Here is a 23,637-nt window from a genome sequence, read left to right on the forward strand (position 1 = left end):
TAAGCCAAAATTCTCATGTCTATAGAACCAGCTCAGCTGTACAATCTGCCTGCCATATGCTACCAAAACAGAGGGAACAAACAGCGTAGTAAAAATACATTTTATAAACTGGTCAAAATTTGGTGGACCCAGATGCAGGATGGGAGTCCTCCAACCAGAGCCTGATCTAAACCAGTTGAAAGCTACCTGTGCAGACAGAGCATGGTCCTACACTGCATTGTGCCACAGGACTGGCTTTTTAGTTGTGAAATGTGGTTTTTAATCATTTTCCTGTTCTTGCTCTGCTGTAAATTCATTTCTCTCTTTCCCCTCCATGCACCTACCTTCAGCAGCTCTGCACCTGTTTCTAATATGTTGCTTTTCCACTAAATTCAAGGGTGGAACTTAATTCAGGCAGTCATGATTACTAGCAATCTGTTCTCAATGAGGAAAAAGTGGAAATAATCTATTTGTGTCATTTAGTAGACATCTTGAATCCCCTCCGAATATTGCTTAATAAAACTGCAATACTGAAGTTGAAGATTATTTTTCATTAAATATGCTAATGCTACGTATTTTAATAGTGGCTTTTCCCCAATTGCTTAAATAACTTCCAAAATTTTAGCTCATTAGTTTTAATAATAACTTGGTGAAGTAGGAGGACAGCAAGAAATCTTTTAAATTGAATATACTATTCTAAGATAATTTTACTTGGCAAAGCTGAAGCAGTAAATATGAAATATAATAATATATCTTATATTATCATCTGAATAATGTTTGTACCCTTTAAGTAAAATATTGGTATAGTCAGAAAAAAGTTGAAAATATCTTGCATCACAGTGGTTTAGACTTGCCTCATTTGTATAGTGGAAGTACTTAATTTGTATTTAAAGTTCAGACAATATGTTAAGTGCAAAATTCATGAGTTCTTAGGCACTGTTGGTGGGAATGCAACCAGTACAGTAACTTTGGAAAACAGAATGGAGGTTCCTCAAATAATTAAAAAATAGAATTATTATGTGATCCAGTAATTGCACTACTAGGTATTACCCAAAGAATATGAAAACACTAATTTAAGTGGATATATGCACCCCGATGTTTACTGCAGCATTATTTTCAATAGCCAAAATATGGAAGCGCCCAAGTGCCAATGATGGACAAATGGATAAAGATGTGACATTTGAAAGAAAACCAGAAAACCATGAAAAAGAGAAAGACAAAAAGAATCAGATAAAGTCTTCAGAAACAACCACAAAACAAGCAATGAAATGACAATAAATACCTATTAATAATTACTTTGAATGTAAATGGACTAAACGCTCCAATCAAAAGGCATAGTGTGACAGAATGGATTGAAAAACAAAGACCCATCTATATGCTGCCTACCAGAGGCTTTGAACACTCTTAAAAATTTCAAATCTAATCATACCTCTCTTCTGCTTCAAATTCTTACAAGACTCATAGCCGTTAGGATACAGTACAACATGGTCAAGTAGGCCAGTGAGGTTCTCCCAACTTGACACATGTTAATCTCTTCAGTCTCATCCAGAACCATTTCATTTTTCTCTGCTCTAAGCACACTTTCCTGTGTGTTCTTGAATCATGGCAAACCTTTTCACACCTCTGTGCATTCCCTCATGTTGTTCACTTCACCCTCTCCCTTCTACTCATTCTTTGGGTTTCATCATAAATCTTTTTTTCTTCTCCCTGCCCCCACTACACCCCATAGGAATCATGTCAAATTCTTAAAATCCCTTATTGCGTCTTTATATTTCCTTCCATAGCACTTGAAAATTTTTGTAGGAGTTCACCGCTTTCTTTGAATCTTGTTACTGGGTGTCATGCCCCTCCCTCTCCCATCTACTGTACTATAAGAAGCTTGATGAGGGAGAGTACCATATTTATTTGTTCACATTGTATGCCTAGCCTCTATTACCAGACCTGATACATAGGAAGTATTTGATAGATATGCACTGAACAGATTGAAAAAAAATAGACTATTTGGGACCTGACTCACATAACACCTTATCTCTAGAGGCTATTTGGATTATAATTCCTTATAAAAAGAATGTCACTTACAATGGTTTTATTAACTAGAGTGTCCCTATTTACTTACAAGCCTGGAATTCCTGTTCCTGTTTAATATGTTGTGTTAACGTAGAGTAAGCATTTATGTAGTGATCTACTTGATCTTGGAACCTTATAGTCTAGGTTAAGAGTACACCATATCTCATGCACTGCTAATTTACATTCCTAAAAGACAGCTTCAATTACTACATCCCATTGCTAAAATTTTGCAGTGGGTATCCTTTCCCCAATGTACGATTTCATCGTTTTTGCATTCAAAACTACTGTATGTGGACTATAACCCAATATTATTTCACAGTTTCCCCAGCAAGGTAGTTTTTGCTTCACTCAAATTAGACAACTCAATATTCCCACACATATCCACCTCTGGGCCTTTGTAGATTTTATTCCTGTCTTCCAGCGATCTTCACAAAATTAGGGCTCTTTTCTGGGGCATGTCTCTCGTAGTGACTATCTCTGCCTGTTGATTCCCAGGAGCTGAATTTAATGTACTTTAAAGTGGTTGTGTTGCCCAATGTTCTCAGGCCAAGGAGATCCTGCATTCTTTAAGGCCTATTTCAAATGTGACCCCGTGATCTGACTAAGCAAATACAAGTGACATTCAGTAATGATTATCCATTGTGGGTTCTTGCCAGACTAATGGATCTCTGGTGACCAAGCTTCTGCCCTGTGAAAGTGCTTAATAATGTATTTATGTCTTACGATATATAAGGGACAAAAAAAACCAATATAGCACAATACTTGAAAGAGAACTTTGGGGAGTACAAATTCAAATGAAAATTCAAACATTCCTAAAAAAATTAAGTCAGTAGATCAATCAAAAAAGAAAATGGTAGAAAATGCAACTCTACTTTAGAGCCATTACAAGAAGCTGTTAGATGAGCTACAAACGATAAAAGTAAACTGCAAAGAATTAAATGAAGGATTGCTAAGGGCCAATTTTTGTCACTTTGTGCAGCCCTGGAACCATGAATACCTACAGCAAAGGTAAGGGAAATTTCAGTCTATAACTAGAATATTGGTATAGAAAGTATCATTGAGTGAAAAGGGATATCATATCTCCTCATAGAATATATTAAAATATAAAGGTTGGTTGAAAGTTGGTGGTATAAGAGATTTACAATTGGCAAATTTCTATTTTTCACCTTAGTTAAATTAACAGCTTCAGACTCTCTCCCTTTACTTGCTCCTATCATTATAACAGTACTTAGTGTAAAACATTTTTCTCTGCTGAAAATAAAGCATCATCATTCTGCCAGGAGCCTGGTTTGTTAGCAGCTCAAGTGGTCACATGAAGCTAACCCCAGGGCTACTGCACTGGCTGTGTTCCTAGGAGAAAATCTCAAAGATATCCCCAGTCTTAGGATCTCCTTGGCCTGAGAACATTTGGCAATATGACCACTTTAACATACCAGAGTATGTTAAATTCAGCTCCTGGGAAGCAAAAAGTATATGGTATAGCAGCACTGGAAATCTTTCTGACTAATTAAGGAACCATGTGGGAGTTGTACTCGTGGCATTCTCATTTGTAAAGGAAGGAAGACTTTACGAAGAAGGAAGAAAAAGCAAGTGAAACATTTTGCTGAATGCACATGGATTTTAGAGCTACATCTTCCTCCTAAGAATGTTCCCAATGAAAATGAAGGCATCCAGCCATTTTTAACTTAAGCATTGGGTCAAATTGATTTTCCAAGGTCAAGATCGTTATAACTTCAAAGCCTCTTTGCTTTTCTGAGGATAAATACTAACACAGCCCACAAAATCAGTAAACCAAACTAGCAGCTCAACTGACTAAATTTCTTGATAATGAAGATAGGTTGAAAAGCAGGATGTAAATGTTCTTCCTTTCTTTTTAAAATAATAGCATTACCTACAAACTATCGTATTCACTACTCCAAATTTTTCCTCTTTGCTCTGGTTATAGAGTCTTTTTTTTTGAAGACTCAGAATTGCATGGCAAGAGTGATGAACTCACCCATCCATCTTTTGTAGACAATGGGTTCCATCATGTCCTAAAGGAGAACACCTTCCTGATCAACCCAGAAACAAAGAAATTGCTTCAACCCTGTTGAAAGACACTTTGATAATGTACCTTTTACTTACAGAGAAATCAATCTCAGAATTCCCGAGGAGAAAGCATATTGAAAATTAAATTTTCATCTGTGTTTAAGCTAAATACATACATATAATACATAAGCAAGTAAGTGCTGTAACATGAAGCAAGATCTTTACAGTACGCTTATGTATAAGTAAATAAACAACATAACTTTTAAAAGATGTGTTATGTATACTCAAGTGACAGCATTCAGAAAAGTTCAAATTGTGAACTCTTCTTCCTATTTATGTTAGAATAAAGGCCAGACCAGTAAACATTCTAAATCCTCACTGTCCCTTCTGTGTACTGTTGTAACCTCAGCATCATAATACTGAGGTTTCTGTGTATAGGGCTGAGCTACACAAAAGTTGAGAAACAAGTGTTCCCATCATGGTGCTTATACTCCCCTGGACAGATAAAATAGATACAATAAACAAGTTACTATAGGTTGAGATGATCAGAGAAGATGTCACAGCCCTCCCAAGAGAAGGGCATAACCCATGTAAATAGTGAAAGGGGTAAAAATATATAAAGGGGTAGGGTGAAGGGTATAACAGGTCAGACTCATTTAGTTTGTTGAGAAAAATTTATTTGCCTGGAAATGAAGGTTGGTGGAGAGATTTGTAAGAATTTAAAAGTTGAGGGGCGCCTGGGTGGCGCAGTCGGTTAAGCGTCCGACTTCAGCCAGGTCACGATCTCGCGGTCCGTGAGTTCGAGCCCCGCGTCGGGCTCTGGGCTGATGGCTCAGAGCCTGGAGCCTGTTTCCGATTCTGTGTCTCCCTCTCTCTCTTCCCCTCCCCTGTTCATGCTCTGTCTCTCTCTGTCCCAAAAATAAATAAACATTGAAAAAAAAATTAAAAAAAAAAAAAGAATTTAAAAGTTGATATGGCATCATCCGTCCTTCACCCAAATTCTTTTGGAAGGGCGTATTACCGACAAAATATCTACATTAACCATAGTAACTTTAACTGATGTGAAATCTGCTTTATTGCAAATGGGATTTGAGTGGATTGAAAATGAGAGGAGGTCTTGGTGCTTAGCTTTTTGTCTTTGGTCATACCATTAGCTTATACAACTTTGGGAGATTAGACTGATTAAACAAGAAAAAGATTTCTGTGGATTAAGAAATGTATGCGATAGTCCTGTTAATAGTTTTTCATTTACAAGGAAAAAATAAGGATTTATGGATTATGAATTAAAATCAAGAAAAAAAACATTTTCCTGGACCGACTAGGTTTAGGATATTATGTTGTTGCTATGATTACATAAAACTGTATAATTCAATATGGCTGCATATAGGATTACATACAACTCACTTTTATGAGTGAGAAACTACTTCTATTAAACCGTACCTTCTTAGTCCAAAGGGCCTTTCATGAGAGTCATATAAACTCATGCTAAGATGAAGAAAATTGTATCATTGTTCTTTTGGATAAATTTAGCTTTTAAATTTCTTATCATTATTAAATTGAGAATATGTAATTTTAAAAAATTTATATAATATAATCAATATTTGAAGCCTGGAGTAGCACTGGCTCACTGTCTTGGGCTCTACCATTAGAAAGCATGGTCTATTTAAACAAATCATTCCTGCACCTGTCTTGGATTTATACGCTCTGCTTCCTGGATTCAGGAAGCTATTCAGTGTATAAATGTATTTCAATGTGATAATTTCCTCATATAATTAACATGATTCTTCAGTCATATTCAAATTTTACATTAAAAATCTTTCATGTACATTAAGCCTACCAAGGTGAGTTGAAAGTTTTTCTTAGTCTAAGTTCATGATGCGTTTTATGTTGTAATTCTTCCTTATTACAGAGGGAAAACTGTACACCTAAAAGCTGCTATTACTATAATTATATGACAGGAAGGCGAGTGACAAGTCTAAAAATAGTAGTAGGCTCCCTGGAGGTGCCCAAGTGTTAGAACTAAGTTGCAGTAGTACAAAGGCACAGGATGATGAAAAGCAGTTTCATCTCCTGAAGAGTAGGTGAACTGCAGACCTATCTAGAAAAGAGAGTAACTACCCAACGTCAGTTAAAAAAGAAAAAAAAAAAAAAAAAAAGAAATACTCATCACTTTGGGGAGTTTTTCTAAATTTTTTTTAAATTTTTATTTATTTTTGAGAACGAGAAAGAGACAGAGTAAAAGCAAGGGATGGGCAGAGAGAAAGGGAGAATTCCAAGAATTCCAAGCAGGCTCCAGGCTCCATGCTGTCTCAGGGCCTGATGTGGGGCTCGAATTTGCAAACTGTGAGATCATGACCTGAGCTGAAGTTGGATGCTTAACTACCAGCCACCCAGGCATACTTTGGGGAGTTTTTCTAGATAGGTATTTTCCAAATATCTAATTTTTAATTTAATTGTTTTATACAATTATTTTATTTTATTTTATTTTATTTAAGTTTATTTATTCTGAAAGAGAGAGAGAGCAGGCATGAGCAGGGGAGGGCTGTCAGCATGGAGCCCAATTTGGGCTCGAACTCATGAACCCATGAGATTATGACCTGAGCCAAAATAAAGAGCTGGACGCTTAACTGACTGAGCCACTCATGTGCCCCCAAAGTACGTTTTAATCACTTAAAAATACATGAGGGGGTTGGCACGGAGGGCAGAGACAACAAATTAAATGTTCAAGGTGCACACATTTATCCAAAGAAACCATACTCTGATGCATTTTTCAATCAACATTTCCAAACAGTTGACTAGGGAACATTTATATGTATAGGTGATGCTTGAAATAGCATGGGGGTTAAGGGTGGTGACCCCACAGCACAGTTGAAAATCTGCACATAACTTTTGACTCCTCCAGAACTTAACTACAAACAGCCTGTGTAAAGTGGTCTCTCATATACTGGTTTATAAAAGTAAATGGTGATGCAAGGATAAAGCCTCCAGGAAGGAGGTCTCAATTCCATCGGAGCTCCACAGATGTCAAGAAGGTAGAATGAGAATTTTCCTGAGCAGGTTTCTTCAGAGAGAGTGATTGTTCTGAGTCCCTTTCTCAGCCCCCTTTGGGATAGAGGGTGGGAGGGCTACCTTCTAACACTTTCCCTGGGGAGACACCTTCAAGGAAAACCACTTGGGTATCTCTGAAATAAGATCATATTGTTGGGAGTCACATATAAGAACACAGAATTAACTTGTGGACAGGGTCTGACTCCTGCCAAAGAATTGGGGAAGGCTAGACACAGGATCCTCATTGCTTTGGTGGTAGGAGGCAGAACACTGAGGGATGGGTGAAGAGAGGGATGCAGGAGTGCTTCTCTGTGGACCAGATCTGAGCCACACAGGGAGCCAGCTTTACATCTTGGGTCCTGTCCAAGAGTACCACCTGGCAAAGCAGGGAGCCCAGAGCAGAAGGAGGTTGGAGATAACTTCCGGATTTCGCAGGACTAAGGAAGTGCAGGAGGGAGACTCAGGGGGTGTTACGTGAAGAGCCCAAAGGATCTCATAAAGAAGTGTCAGCTTTAATCATCTGCCATACCCATCAAAGAACACTAGCATAACACATCTAGCAAGGGATTAAAACTGCTTCTTCCTGGGGCTCCTATGTGGCTCAGTCGGTTAAGCGTCTAACTCTTGGTTTCAGCTCAGGTCATGATCTCATGGTTTGTGAGTTCAAGCCCCGCATCGGGGTCCACACTCACAGTGTGGAGCCTGCTTTGGGATTCTCTCTCTCTCTGTGTCCCTCCCGTGCATGCATATTCTCTCTCTCTCTCTCTCTCTCTCTCTCTCTCTCTCTCTCCTCTCAAAATAAATAAACTAAAAACAACAATGACAACAACAAAAAACGGCCTCTTCCCTTCCCTTTAATCCCTCCTTGTGTCTCCTCCCTAGTGACAAATAGTAGCTCCTAATAGGCTTATAACAGGAGAGAGAAGAGAGCCTATGGAGTATGTTCTAATTCCTGGCTTCTAGCCCCAAAAAGATCTTGGAGGGATTTTATTTGTTCAGAATAAAATGACCCTTTTGCTAAATAAACAGTTGGAGACAAAAAATATGATTGCTTTTGGTTATTTCTGAAATTGAGCTTGTTCAATATCCCAGTTACAGAAACTATGAAGCCTGCTAGTAATCCAGAGCAGAGCATCAGGAGAGGCACATTTTAAATGCCACCTGTCTCATGCTTTAAAGTCACCTTATCTGGCAGAAGGGGAAAATGTAGCTGTCTGAAATATCAGAATACAAAACATGATACCCCATGAAATCAGCAGCATACAGTGTGATTCAAGTCAGAGTTTAATCTGCAATGCTACATCATATTTTTTTTTGGTCAAGAGTGAAAATAATGATGATGATGATGGCGGTGACGGTGATGATGATGATGACACTCTAGCCCTTTCAGATTACTATCATTGGGAAATTGCGTAGATAAGGATCTCAAAATCAGAGGACCTAATGCTACTGCTTAGGATGATAGAACGACTTCAGGTTGGCAAAGCAAGAACGAACAGATGTTCCCTAGGAAGACAGAATTAAATGACCCTGAGATTCCAGATACACACAGTAGGCTGGATAACTTGCAGTAGACTAGAGCATACAGTAGTGCACTAGACTAGATTTGATCAATACTTTCACTGCAGCCAAACTGTAGGGCAAGTGATGGAGAGACAACAATGTCGAGGAATGAATTCTGGGGCCAGATTAGGTGGGTTGAACCAGTGCAACCTGAATGACTACTATAAAATGTATTGGAGCTCTTTCTTTTACCTCAAAAATATAAAATTATTTTTGATGAAAAATAACATCAGTGAAAATAATATCGATATTAATTTTACAGTCATCCATGGAGATGGTTCTAATACACTTAAAGACAAATATTAACTACAAGAAAAAGCAGCTTGTCAAAAAGATAAACATAAAATTGTTATATGACCCAGCAATTCCACTCGTAGGTACATGCTTAAAAGCAATGAAAACAGATACTCATATTACACTTGTACTCAAATTTTAACAGCAGCTCTATTCACAATAGCCAGAGGAGGAAACAACTCAAATGTCCATCGACTGATAAATGGATAAACAAATGTATTATATCCATACAATGGGATATAAATGAGCCAAAAAAAAGGTAACTAAACACTGATATATGATACAATTTTGATGAACTTTGAAAACATTTAAAAGGTCATATATTGTATAACTCTAGTTTAGGAAACATTCAGAATAATATATATATATGTATATTTGTAATCAGCTCTTTCTGTGTAGATTGTACCATATGTCAAAAAAGTAACAAAGGATTACCTCAGTATGCCTGCCTTCTATTAAGCCCTTGTAATATCAAGAACTTGACGATTTTTAGTATTGCAGGCATCATAACATTTTTGCTTACAAATGTCTATGATTGTGTCGTTGAATTAATTGGGTTCCCAAGTTAAACCTGGCTTTGTTTTTATTTTTTTTAATTTTTAATGTTTATTTTTCAGAGAGAGAGACAGAGAGAGAGACAGACAGACCATGAGTGGGGTAAGGGCAGAGACAGAGGGAGACACAGAATCCCAAGCAGGCTCCAGGCTCCATGCTGTCAGCATATAGCCTGATGCAGGGCTCGAACTCACGAACCACAAGATCATGACCTGAGCTGAAGTTGGAAACTGACTGAGCCACCCAGGCGCCCCTAAGCCTGGCTTTAAAGCAGGTCTAAAAACATAAAAATAGTGAATTCACCTAACATGCAGTGCAATGGTAATAAATGCAATACCAGAAATGGAAGATTTGGTTTTAAGAAAAATAGGTACCAATGATGCAGACAGAAGGAGATGGGAAAAGGGCATTTTTTTTCTAAAGCAGTATCAACTGAAAGAGAAAAAAACAGTATAATAGAAACATACACCTTGCTGCAATCTTATCTTAAATCCCCATGATGTTAGCCCAAATTCCTTCGAGTATACAATTTTCAGTCAAAGTCACCATTGTATGAAGTCTCCTCTCCCTTACTATGTGTTTTGCTTTTTTTTCCAGTTTAATTGGAGGCTTTATTTTAAAATGAACCTTGAAGCAATTTTGGTGGTTCACCTCTTCATTATTTCAGTAACAAAATACCAACTTGCTCATTGCAGTAGTCGATGGCAGTGTCATTACATTCAAGGGAAATAAAGTATCTGGGCTCCTTTTCTCGTATTGTGTGATTATAGTGTTGAAAATGTCTGTAAATAAAACAACAACTGAAACAATCTTTGGCTATTTTGTAAGTAATTATAAGTCTAAGCTGGTTATCACTCACTAGAAGTATTCTAGAACTATTTTAGCCATTGTTTCCAGAAATGCTCTTTGGCAAGGTGTATACTATATAGTTTGCCATGTTTAACTAAACTTCTGCATTATAAAATCTTCCTTCAGTTAGGAAATACTCTTCTTTATCTGTCAAAAAGTTAAGGATGTTTGGTCGAGTATACAATTACTGTCTGACTATCCAAAGTTTAGCCCCAGTGAAAGTAATTCAGCATATGAAAAAAAAATCCAATGAATGTATCATTGCATATATTTACTTTTCTCTCTCTTGAGAAAAGTTTAGAGCTGCAATCATTTTAATTAACACATTGTGCAGAAGAATGCACGACAGCAGCTGTTAATATGCATTTTTTAAGACTAGAGGGTGTGGTGACTTATCTAGATATAAGAGCAACATATGTTCAGCTAAGCATATGGATTATAATATAAATTATGATTGTAATGCAGAGAAACAGAGGGACATGTGCAATGGCTGCCTGTTTTCATTTAATCGCTAACGTTTTTCTAACATACATTAGAGGAGGCGTTATATTATTTTACTGTGGAAATATGATAGAACATGATCGATGATAATACTTTAAATCAGCCTAATGCATTCTGAAACATGTAACTGTTTTTTCTGTGAATGTAAATTCAGATTTAAAAACGTTATTCAACAAATAAATTGAAAACAAATAACTATATAGCAAGCATCTTAGAGCAACCTTAAAATATCAAAACAGACTGTGTTTTCCTGTTTTATCCATTTTGTTTCATTATGTTTTTGACAGAATAATGGTTTAGTTACTGTGAACACTATTAATTCAATTTACAAACTAGCTGGTTGGAGATGGTAGTGATGAAACAAATTACCTTCTCTTGATATTGGCGCCTTGAAGAATCCAAAGACTGGATTAAAGCCGTGGCATGGCCGACAAACATGGCATAGCAGGTGGCCCCAACGATCATGCTCAGCATGGTAATCCAGAGGTCAGACATGCTGACTGGGGCCTGGGCTCCATACCCAATGCACAGCATGTGACTCATAGCTTTGAAGAGTGCATATGAATACTGCTTTCCCCACGAATCATTCTGGAAGAAAAGGGAAAGAGAAAACAGGCTGAGTCATTAGGATGACAGAATAAAAAGTGAGTATGACCCGTACACAAAAACATTATAGAGTAACGAGTATGGAGAAACATCCTTGTAATGGAACATTTAATTGCTACTCAAATGACCTGCGGTTTCCAAAACTTGCCTACTACTAGGAAACAGAAATAATCTACTGATAATATATGCATTCCAGTCAGTTTTAGGTTTGTTGTCTTTAAAACTAAAATTCCTTTTGGGACAATGATGTGACTGTCATATAAAAATGCCGAGAATGAATGCTGATAGACTGACTCCAAAGTTTCAAGGAAATGTGGTCATTTTCTTGCAATGTATTTGCAAGATGAGAAATGTTGCAGGTAAGTATGAAGTTGATGGGTCTATGTATAGGAATTTTTATCAAAACTACGATGTTTAGATTTAAAATCCAAATGGATATATTTGCATAGTCCTTAATTCTATACTTCTTAAATGAAACATACACAAACATTTTGGCAATGCAGGTCTGATAAATGGAAAGACTTCCTTGAAGTCCTCTTTCAGGGTAATGTAGATTGGGATTCAAATGTCAGGATTGATGATGGATGAATCTTGTTGGCTTTTTATAAAATAAAATAAGCAAAATAATATCTTGGCAAACCCTCTGGAAAAAAAAGAGCTGACTTCTGAGATTAGTTGCTGGATGCAATTTCTGAAAGCTTTCAAAAATTTACTCCAAACTCTATTCTACAAAAATAAGCTATTCAATATATCTTATCTACCCTTTGATAAAATTTAAAGGACTATTTGGATCAATTTGTATCAAGTTCCTGGCCCAAGACTTACACAATTTATGAGGTCCAGTGCAAAATGAAAATTTGGGATCCCTTAGTTCAAAATGTAAGAAAAAAGTGCTGTTAAAGATAATAATAGATACTAAATTTGCCTTTAAAATATTTTATTACTTATGATAGTAATAGTGATAGATGAATAACAACATAAATTTATACACTTCAAAAAGTAATATTTTTGTGTCATAGTTATATATAATATGATAAATAGAAATACTGTATTATTGTGATATATTGATCATATAATTTTTCTGGTTTAATTTTCTGCAAATCCATTTCTTAGGTCATCAACATTTTTACAATTAGCAATTTCATTTTCAACTATAAAATTGTAAGTGACATCACTTGTTTTGGCTAAGGTAAGATCACAAATAATTTCTGATAGTTTCTGAGGAATTTTAAGAAAGATCTTTCTGTTGATGCACCTGTTACTGGAACTACTTAGAATATTCTATAGATTATGATAACATTGGCATAAATTTCTGATTTAACATAAATTTTAGGGGGCGCCTGGGTGGCGCAGTCGGTTAAGCGTCCGACTTCAGCCAGGTCACGATCTCGCGGTCCGTGAGTTCGAGCCCCGCGTCGGGCTCTGGGCTGGTGGCTCGGAGCCTGGAGCCTGTTTCCGATTCTGTGTCTCCCTCTCTCTCTGCCCCTCCCCCGTTCATGCTCTGTCTCTCTCTGTCCCAAAAATAAATAAAAACGTTGAAAAAAAATTTTTTTTTTAAAAATTTTAGTACATCTGGAGCTGATGATTCTAATGGAACATTTTTCAATGAAGATTTAACTCTATACAAACTAGTTTCATGTATGTGATTTTTAATTAAACTTTCTACTTTAAGGTAAGTATAGATTAACATGCAAATTTTAAGAAATAATAGAGAACCCATGCACCTTTCATCCAAAATAGTAACATCCTGCAAAGTATGTACAATGTTACAACCAGGAAATTGACATGGGTACCATCCATTGATCTCACTCATATTTCACTGATTTAAGGTGCTTGTTAGTGTGTGTACTTAAGTTTTATACAATTTTAACGCATGTATAAGTTTGCGTATTCCTCACCACAGTCAAGATACAGAACAATTCCATCACAACAAAGATCCTTTGCACTGTCTATATGTTGAATTTAATGTAAATGTATGCACTGACATTTTAATATTACCTCTGACATTTCCTATAACTCGCTGAGGTGCAAGAAACCAAAAGTAGTTTCATAATTCGTATATAATCCAAAATACCTGTTTATGTATTTTATTCCTTTATTTTCAATTATAAGGTAAAATTATACAAAAAATTCCTTTTTTTTTGCTATTCATCGGTTCATTTAGAGTTTCATATGAAAATAGTGTTATTTTCCATCAAATATGATGATCTTTAAATTTAATCTGTATTTCTAGGCTGGTGGATATTTGCTTTGCAATGTTGCAGGAGTTTTCAAAACTGGACATTGTAAACTGAAAAATTCTAATAACTCCCTGATGTGCTTTATTGCAACATCCATGTATACACCTTAACTTTGTAATAATTTGCTGACAAAGTTTACCATCTGAGTTATGCAAGCATTATTTTGGGATTTAGGCAGATTTAATGTTCGTGCAGATACTGCAGGGATGGGATCCTGGGACTGATAGGCAGCTGTCCTCTCACCAAGATTCCTGTCCCTGCCGGCAGTGGGGGAGCCGCTCCTACCTCTTCCACTTGCTGCTTTTGCTGCTGTTGCTTTGGGGGTTGCTGTTGCCACTGGTAATCTGGCCCAGTTCTGGCTTGGCCACACTGGGGACACAGCATCCCAGACTGCGGAGGCAGGCAGATGTGCACCTTGCTGTCAGGCCAATTGCTTGGCTTCTGTGTTGCCCGCTTTGCCTGCGGGTCTGAACCTGTGTATGCAGAGTGGCCCCCTGAAGCTCCAATGCTCATGGTCATGTTCATGCTCCACTGTCCCAGTGAACTTCATTTACAGAACATAAATCCACAGATAAAGTTATTGAGAATATCAAGATAGCAGCAGCGGAGCTTTATAACAAGTACAAGGTCTTTCTGGAAGTGGGTCCCTATGCAACTAAAAGGTCATGCCCACATACACACAAAGATATCCCTGCCTTTGTCAAATTAGCTCTTAAATTATTGGAAAATTTTAAGTTATTTAAAAATATATGGAATATACGTAGATAATTTTTTGTTCATATTTTAATGGAGTTATCCAATTAGGAAAAATAGGACATGATAAAGCTGAAACACCCAACTTCATAAACTTTGGAATTGCATATGGCTGCTGACAAAAATAACCAGCCCCGTTTGGTTGAAAGAGTTAAGTTTCTTAAAGTGAAATTCATTGTTACTTATAAAATAAGGTCATACTGCCCCATCCATCCATCCATCCATCCATACATCCATCCATGTGTACACACACACACACACACACACACACACACAGGTGTAAAAATGAGATTCAATTTTAAGAAATGAAAATTATTTGCATATTATACTATGCATACAGTATAATGGACCCACGCACAAGTTTTCATTTTGAGAAATAAAATTCATTCCTTATACTTTTTTTCTCACATGAAAATACATAACTATACTTAACAAATAAACCTAAGGTTGCCCAAATTCTAGATGTTCCAGGAAGTGGAAATGGAGTATTCAATGAACAAAGAAATGTGTTCTATAAAAATCTTGAATATACATGTTATTTAAAGTGACATTAAACTTCCTGAAATTCAACTCAGTAATACACTGATATACTAAAAATGAATTTATTGCAAAGGCTTTAATTCCTAAGATCTATTCAAAGAACGAACAGAAAAGAAAAAATAAGCTTTGTTTGTATCTCACTGGCTTTAAATCTCTTCTGGGCTCCCTTGGGACTCCAATTCCCTTGTTGTGGTGACTTCCATCTGGTACATGATGATCTTCTCATTTGCCTGGCATCTACTCCTAGATTAGGGCTGGGGCTATGTCTCATTGATCATGTTAAACTCTAAATTGCATGATTCGGTGGACACACTAAATATTTTTTGTTGAAAACACTGTTGAAAAAAAGGGTGAATAAATAAATTTTGACTGTGCTGTTAAATCTAATGCAAGATTCCCTTCCTTACACAGGGGCATAGTCATGGTGTTAAGGCATCTTGATGGACATAGATATAATGGGAATAATTCAAAAGCCAATGGGGTGTCCAGGGGAGACTGCATTTTAATTATGTTTGTATTGTTTATTTCTTTGTTTTTGAGGGGAAACGGTAAGTGGAGCTGGAGAAGAGCATTTCAATTTCCCAGAGGAATGCAGTTAGATAATAGCCAAAGTAAGAATGTGTGTTTAGGTTCATTTTCATTTATCTCCTTAGGCACATATCCAAACACACACACACACACACACACACACACACACAGATTCTGGCTTTTTTTTCCCTACAAAAATGGATCATATCATATATACTTCCCTGCATTTAGCTTTTATCACAGGAAAATTCCTCCAAATAATCTAGTGTTCATGTAACTATGCCAATTACCCATTGTTGATTTTGTTATAGTTAATTCTCTTATTTTTCTATTGTTTTCTAGTTTTTGCCACTACAAACTATTCTGTAATAAACAACTTTGTACATATAACCTTTATCTCTATCAAGTAGATTCTCAGGAGTGTGTTTGTTGGGTCAAAGAGTAAAGTTTCAATTGATTTTGAAATATATTGCCAGAATGTTTCAAAAGGCTGTAACTTTTCCAAAAACAAGTAAAATCACACTTCATCACCTTTTCTAGTGAGAAATAGTGGCCCACAGTTATTTTTATTTCCATTTCTCAGACTAAGAATTTGAGAATGTTTTCATATACTTATTAACCAACTGGACTTCTCATTTCTGATGAAATTCTTGTTTTTTTCTTATGAATTTGTAATACATAGTTGAAGACTGGATATCAATTCTTTAACTATTTGCTTTAAATGTCTATTCCTAATTTACTGTGTTCCTATTTTTTAATGATATAATTTGCCATACAAACATTTTGATTACTTTATGTAGGAAAATAAATCTACAATTTCCCTGTGAGCTGCTGAACTTACTGTATTGGTTAAAAAGATTTCCCTGAATCTATGATTATTCATATATAAGTGTTTTTGAGATACATTATTTTTATATAACAGTGGTTCTCAACTGAGTATGATTCTGTCACCCAGGGAACATTGCTGAATTTTTTTGTTTTTATAACTGGAGGAAGTGCTGTTAACATCTAATAGGTACAGGCTAGTGAAGCTACTAAGTGCCCCCCCACCCCACCCCACCAATTCACAGAGAAGCTCCCTCACAGCAAACAATTATGTGGCTCAGGGGCACCTGGTTGGCTCAGTCCATTAAGTGACAGACTCTTGACTTCGGCTGAGGTCATGATCTCACAGTTCATGAGTTCAAGCCCCAAGTCAGGCTCTACAGTGACGGTGCAGAGACTGCTTAAAATTCTCTTTTTCCCTCTGCCTCTCCCCCACCCTCTCTCTCAAAAATAAACAAAAGAATATTAAAAAGAAGGAATTATATGGCCCAAACTACAGCCGTGGTGAGGTAATAGATGGATTTAACAATGATTACAGAAAAGCTATGTTCAAAAGCTATCGGAAGCCTAAGGGAGGTGAAATGAAAAGTGAAATAGCATAAAAGCATAAAGTATAAAACAAGAACAGCCATAAGTAATTTTGAGGAGATAAGGTCTATAGAATTTAGCATATAAGATTTTTATGATATGGTAAAAGAAAAAGGAAAGTAGAATAATTCAGGAGGTTATGGAAAATTCAGAAAGATTCAAGCAATTTAGGCTTTTCTTTACAGAGGAGACTGATCAGGTGTAGGGATCTTTTCTGTTATTCTACAAGACCAGAATCATTCTCTTTACACATTGAATTTTGTCTATGCGCATTGTGTACATGAGGGCCAACCCAGTCCTCACAGTGGAATGTCAGTATTTAGGCAGCAGCCATGTGATTCAGAGGCTGCTGCTGAAAGAACCCTAAATGGAAGAATGATATTTTATACCATTACCGGCATCCTCTTTATTGGCTCCTCCCCTCCCCACCAGCACCATCCACCGTTACGATCCCAGCTACAAAAAGCTCAAGCCAGAAAGGTAGGTTGACTATGGCGATAAAACACACACATGGGGTTATCCTTGAAAAACAGTGTGATGGTAACAACATGAAGGGCTCTAAACTGCTCAAAGCACCAATTATTGTATTGATCTAATCAATCTTTCATCTGATTGTTCTTATTGCCATTTGATAAATGATAATATTGAGGTAGAGAACATCGTGACTTGCCCAAGGTTACAAGTTTATAAGTGGAAGATTCATTGTTTTGAACCCAATCTGACTCTAGAGACCATACATTAGCTACTACATGACACCGCTCTTGATTTTATAAACATTATATTTATAATTTCAGGCAAAATATTAGGCTGAAAGACTAACTGATCAGTTCAAATCTCACATGAAAACCCTTATTTAGTGTAGAAAATCAACATCAGGCAAAGAGGAGACCTAAAGAAGGAAAAACTTGGGGGTGCCTGGGTGGCTCAGTCAGTTGAGCGTCCGACTTCAGCTCAGGTCATAATCTCATGGTTCACGAGTTCGAGCCCTGTGTTGGACTCTGTGCTGACAGCTCAGAGCCTGGAGCCTATTTCCAATTCTGTGTCACCCTCCCCTCTACCCCTCCCCAACTTGTGCTCTATTTCTCTCTCTCTCAAAAATAAATAAAAATTAAAAAAAAATAAGAAGGAAAAACTAGATCTGATAAGGCATGGTGAAGGTCCAGGAATGTTTCTTTTCTTTTCTTTTTTCTTTTATTATGTGGCTGTTCTCCTTTCATTAAAAAAAAAAAAAAATGACTCTATTGTATTTTAGTCTACATCAATAATAATAACATGAATGGGAAGACTATATACTCCACGTGATTTATCATATGATCCAAATATTACCAACTCCCATATGACTTGAATCCTATTGAAAGGAAATAAATACCTGTTCGCTCTGATTTAATCAGGGTTTCTCTTGTTTTCATGTAGGCAATGATTTACTAACAAACTGTTCCTTATAGATTTTTATTATTCAAAGAGTTTGCTCATTTAAGTCATCACTTCACTGAGGCATCACTGAATGTAATTATTTTTTTGAGGAAAACATATTGAGTCCAATTAACAAGAATATATATAAGTAAATTTGATTATTCCATCTGGCAACTCTCATACAGAAAAAAATATATTTTAGGTTTATAGTCTAGGTTACTCTAGTTTCTAAGCATTTGTTTGATACACTGTTTATACCGTTACTTAATTTGGATCAGGGCTATGACAAAAAAAGAAAAGAAATGTTTACTCTAGAGTTCCCTACACCTTCTGACTTAGGATGGTCAAACTCAAACTAAGCCATTTAGTATTCTGCCACAGGTATAAAAGTTCTCTGGTCCATCATCTTTATATGAACCAAAATTCTATTAATTTAGAAGGACAAAATATTCCATTATTGAACATCTGAATGAATTCTTCTTTATCATTTGAAATCAAATACAAGCATGAAATCTAAGTAGGCAAAACTGGATATATAGAAGCAAACTTGGATATATAGAACTTGACTCAGAAACATCTACATCAACAGCTAAAGTATCAAATTTTGATCAGTTTCAATTTACTTCTTCAACCACTGAATAAACTTATCATTTACATCAATTTCAGCAATGCCAATCAGATACAAAGATACATTAAGAAGTTCTCAAGATAAGGAATACAGCTGAGCATAATCTGCCTGAAGTCATAAGAAGCGTAGCATAACAGGTCACCAATTCCAAAGTGTACCTTCAATTGAACATGAGTTTACTTAATCTGTGTATAAGAGAAGAGAGTCAGGGTAATAAATTGTTGTTCTCTATCAATTTTACGGTGCTGAAGTATGGTAACAATGGATAGACATCAGGAGCAAGATTTATACTGATTAGTAATTGAAATAGAGCTATCCTTGTTTTTAAGTACTCATTTGAGCATTTTTGTTTTTGGAAGTATGTCCCCTAGAATTGCTGGATTTGTAAATTACAAACAGAAACATTTAAGAAACATCTTTGAGGAGGTATCTTAGTTGAATTAAACATTATTCATGACATTTTGTTATAGATCATAGTAAGTGATAAGGTCAGTAGGAAGACAAGTGGAGATCAACTCAATGAGACCATCCTAAATTGAATTATTCAGTAGAAACACTCTACATGAAATTCCTAAGGAGACTCAGGGAAAATGCAGACAGCTATGTTGTGTGTAAGGTCAAAATGTAGATAATGAGAAAGAATATTTCTTAAAAAAATATATATGATGTGGCATTTCCCCCCAGTATAGTGCTTTGAAAGCAAATATTAACTCCAATGTAGGCAAGAAGAAAGAGAACCTGTCAACATTGTGCTTTCATTTCATAACTTGTCAACCTTGTTCCATAACATTAGCACTATGTTTTTAAATTAGGAAGTAATGAATTATTTCCAGGCAAATCACATGATAGAAGCTCTTGAAACCTTGAAATACATGGTTATATTTTTTGAACTTTTTAAAAATTTTTATTTCAGAGAGAGAGAGAGAGAGGGAGAGAGAGAGAGAACATGTGCACATGGGAGAGGGGTCGAGGGAATAAGAGAATTCCAAGCAGGCTCCATGCTCAGCATAGTGCCTAATGTGGGGCCCAATCCCATGATCCCAGGATCATGACCTGAGCCTAAATCAAGAGTTGGACCCTCAGTTGACTGAACCCCCCAAGAGCCTCCGTATTTGTATTCTTGGTAGCATTACCTCCAAGTAATTTAAATGCCATGATTTTTAGAAATGACACTTTAAAAAATAATATACAATGACATATATTTTTCAGTTGGAAAAATGTATTTATTTTTCTTATTTGTGACTGTTATGATCTGCTTCCAAACATTTGTACCTCTGAAATCAATCCTTTTGCATTACAGAAGGATTCAAATAGCTTTTAACAATAAAATATAAAGTTACTGCATAACTAGATTACTGTTGCCATAAAAAGGACGATGTTTGGTTATTTTAAGTTCTAGACTTGTTCCCTGGATAATTAATCCCTCAAATTCTAAATATATGTTTTCATGCTTCAATCACATGATAAAATATAAAATCTGCATTAAGTAGATTGATAAATTAAAATTTAATGATGCTTGAGATTATGGATATTTTTTCTTGTAGTTCTTTATCCACTGGTGCATTATTTTAAAACAAAAATTAAACATATCAATACATTATTTTTTAAGTTGGTGTGTCTATTAGCCTAATTTTTTATACTAAGAGTTAATTAATACTTGTTATAGAAAGGCCCTAAATCAGGTATTATTTTAAGATTTTAAGTGTGATTTTTCTATAATTAGTATTTTGAGCAAATATTATCATTGCTTGCTTGTACAAGTAAATATAAGTAAATTTATTTTATTTTATTTTATTTTATTTTATTTTATTTTATTTTATTTTATTTTATTTTGCTTTAATGTTTATTATTTGAGAGGGAGAGAGAGAGAGACAGAGTATGAGCAGTGGAGGGGCAGAGAGAGAGGGACACATAGAATTCCAAGCAGGCTCCAGGCTCTGAGCTGTCAGCACAGAGCCCAATGTGGAGCTTGAACCCATGAACCCTGATATCAAGACCTGAGCTGAAGCGGAAGGCTTAACTGACTGAGCCAGACGTCCCTTATTTCATTTTATCTTAATTTTGCTTTTATTTTTTTTTATGTTTATTTATTTATTTATTTATTTATTTATTTTTTGAGAGAGAGAGAACGAGAGAGAGCATGAGTAGGGGAGAGGCAGAAAAAGAGGGAGAGAGAAAATCTGAAGCAGGCTCCAGGTTCTGAGCCATTAGCACAGAGCTCAACGCGGGGCGCAAACTCACAAACCATGAGATCATGACCTGAGCCGAAGTCGGATGGTTAACAGACTGAACGACCCAGGCACCCCAGCAAGTATATTTTAAATATTTCTGCACATATATCTATCCATAAACATATTATATATACATACTTAAATATAAATGAACAATGGAAGAGATTAGCATACACTGAGTACTTTACTCCTTATGAGGTACTATTCTGTGAACTCATTGCTCCTCATAACATTCTTGAAACCTGATATTGTTCTTACAGGTAAGAGATGCAAAAATTAGAAAAATTAAGAAACTTGCTCAAAGTCACACACATTTATCAGTGCCAAAGCTGGAACTGAATCACTGGTCTGTTTGAACTACAGTATAAACTGTCTCCATTCCAAAGATCACAGCCACATATTTCATAACCATGTATATAAGTAAAATACATAATCCTAATGCAAAAGTTTAAAGCATTTTAAGAACATAACTGTAGCACAGAAATTCTTTAAAATATATGTTCTCATCTCAACTAGCAAAAGGGAACGTCTACTACATCTTAGGGGAATTTAGAGGAAAAATGATCTCAGGTTTTCATCAGAGGAAACCTCTAAAGGGAAATTCCCTGGAGAGTTTGAGGTCAATAAAGATGCTTGGGTCATACAGTCATACTTCACTTTTTCCCATTGGCCAAGAACACTCAAAGGGTTCTCTTCTTTTCCTCCTATTCCCAAAGCCCGAGATGAAGCAAACTATCCTGGCATTGAATAGGAGGAGTCTTCTGGAAGGAGGTCCTTGTCTGAGGCTTAATCCTCCAGAGTATAGAAGGTGCATGCCACATAGGGAGGCAGATTCAGTCTGAACCACTTATGGATGCTGTGTGCTTCCACTAACACCTGGTCAAAGTAAAATAAGTAATGGTGGCACATCTCCAAACGTATCTCTAAATGCTATTATTTAATACGCACTTTTAAATTAATTGTATGGGTTTTAGTGAAGCAACTCTGCACTAATGATTTTCAAATTAGTAGATCATCTCTTTGATGGCACTCTCAAGTTGTTTAACTCCGCTAATTAGAGGTTTTAGCATATTGGTAGTTCTAAAAACTGCTAAAATTAAAGTGACATTGAAGTGAAACAAAGAACTATAATCCTTTTTGGTAGGCTCAACCTTTCTGCCTTTAATAAGGAAAGTGGCCACCTGGGACATAAAAGAAGCAGGAATTAAGAACAGTTTTTCAGCTTGAGTGTAGCCCTTGGGTGATTATTGTTAATTATTAGATGATAAAATTTATTGCATGTGCAATTTTTTGCTTCTATAAATGTTTGTTACCATAGGAAAAACAAGGCATTATATTTTTCCTCATAGAGAATTTACATATATGTCGATTTGTATGGCAGATGGTATAACATAGAACTTGTACTTTACTGGAAGATCAAATGAGAGGCATTATATAAAAGGCTGACATAAAGTGGCTCTATACAAAAGAGCTGATACCCAATGTGGTGTTCAGGTGTTTTCCATCTACATTTCTCTACATGAGGGTCTACATTTATTAATAGTGTGTATGTGTGTGTTTTCACTTAATAACATGTTTGTAGTACTTTCTACTGCCAGTTACCATTCTAATCTCTTCACAAACATATACATCATCAGGGATTTTATTAAAATCTGATGTTTAGAGATAAGTATAACTAAACAATAGAGAATTTTACACCATAGAGAAAACAAACGTGCAAGCTGACAAGAAACTTAGCAACTGGTTATTGACGTTGGGGTAAAAAAGAGCTTTTCCATTATTCCAAAAGTCAGGCTCTCACCTGTAACGGATTCTGAAATCCCACCTCAGCAATGGTAGAGTTTGCCCTTGACATTTAACATAGCCAAGTAGTGGCACGATGGTATGATAAATAAATTTCTCTGTGTTTTCTTTTTCTACTGGATTTGCTACTGGGTCAGGCCCCCGACCACCAGGTTTAAGAAGGATTAATGAAATAAAATAAAAGAATTGACTCACTAAACAATCTTCCCTATGGTAGACTGACATTTATCCACAGATCCATAAAAAGTTGGAATTGTATGAGATCTGGGCAAAAATTTAGGTTACCTTTTTTATCAGCAAACTGAATTTAAGAATATACTTATTTTAAAGATAAAAACAACATACATACATAAATAACTGTACACACTAACTACACACATAAATAAGTGTATTTGGACTATCCAACTTTATTTTAATCTAATATGCAAGGAACAATACATTTCAAAGTCATAGAAAATACTGTTACTTGCCCATGGTCTCATCTGTTTTACCTAAGGACTGAAAAACAAAAAAAGCCCTTAAGTCTCTACATGCTTGTAAGTATTACTTCCATTATCTTGGCATAGTCATAATAATAATTGTAATACCACCACCAACA

General features: G+C 35.9%; 1 protein-coding gene across 1 annotated transcript in view; it reads right to left on the bottom strand.

The window, feature by feature from the left end:
• HCN1 (hyperpolarization activated cyclic nucleotide gated potassium channel 1) overlaps positions 1-23,637 on the bottom strand; it is a 394,718-nt gene that overhangs the window by 101,339 nt on the left and 269,742 nt on the right. The window contains exon 4 of the mRNA XM_040496732.1: positions 11,254-11,472. Within this exon, the coding sequence (XP_040352666.1) occupies positions 11,254-11,472 (219 nt within the window). The remainder of the gene's footprint in view (positions 1-11,253; positions 11,473-23,637) is intronic.

This window comes from Herpailurus yagouaroundi, unplaced genomic scaffold, assembly GCF_014898765.1.
Source record: "Herpailurus yagouaroundi ecotype Mexico unplaced genomic scaffold, PumYag 29, whole genome shotgun sequence".
NCBI lineage: Eukaryota > Metazoa > Chordata > Mammalia > Carnivora > Felidae > Herpailurus > Herpailurus yagouaroundi.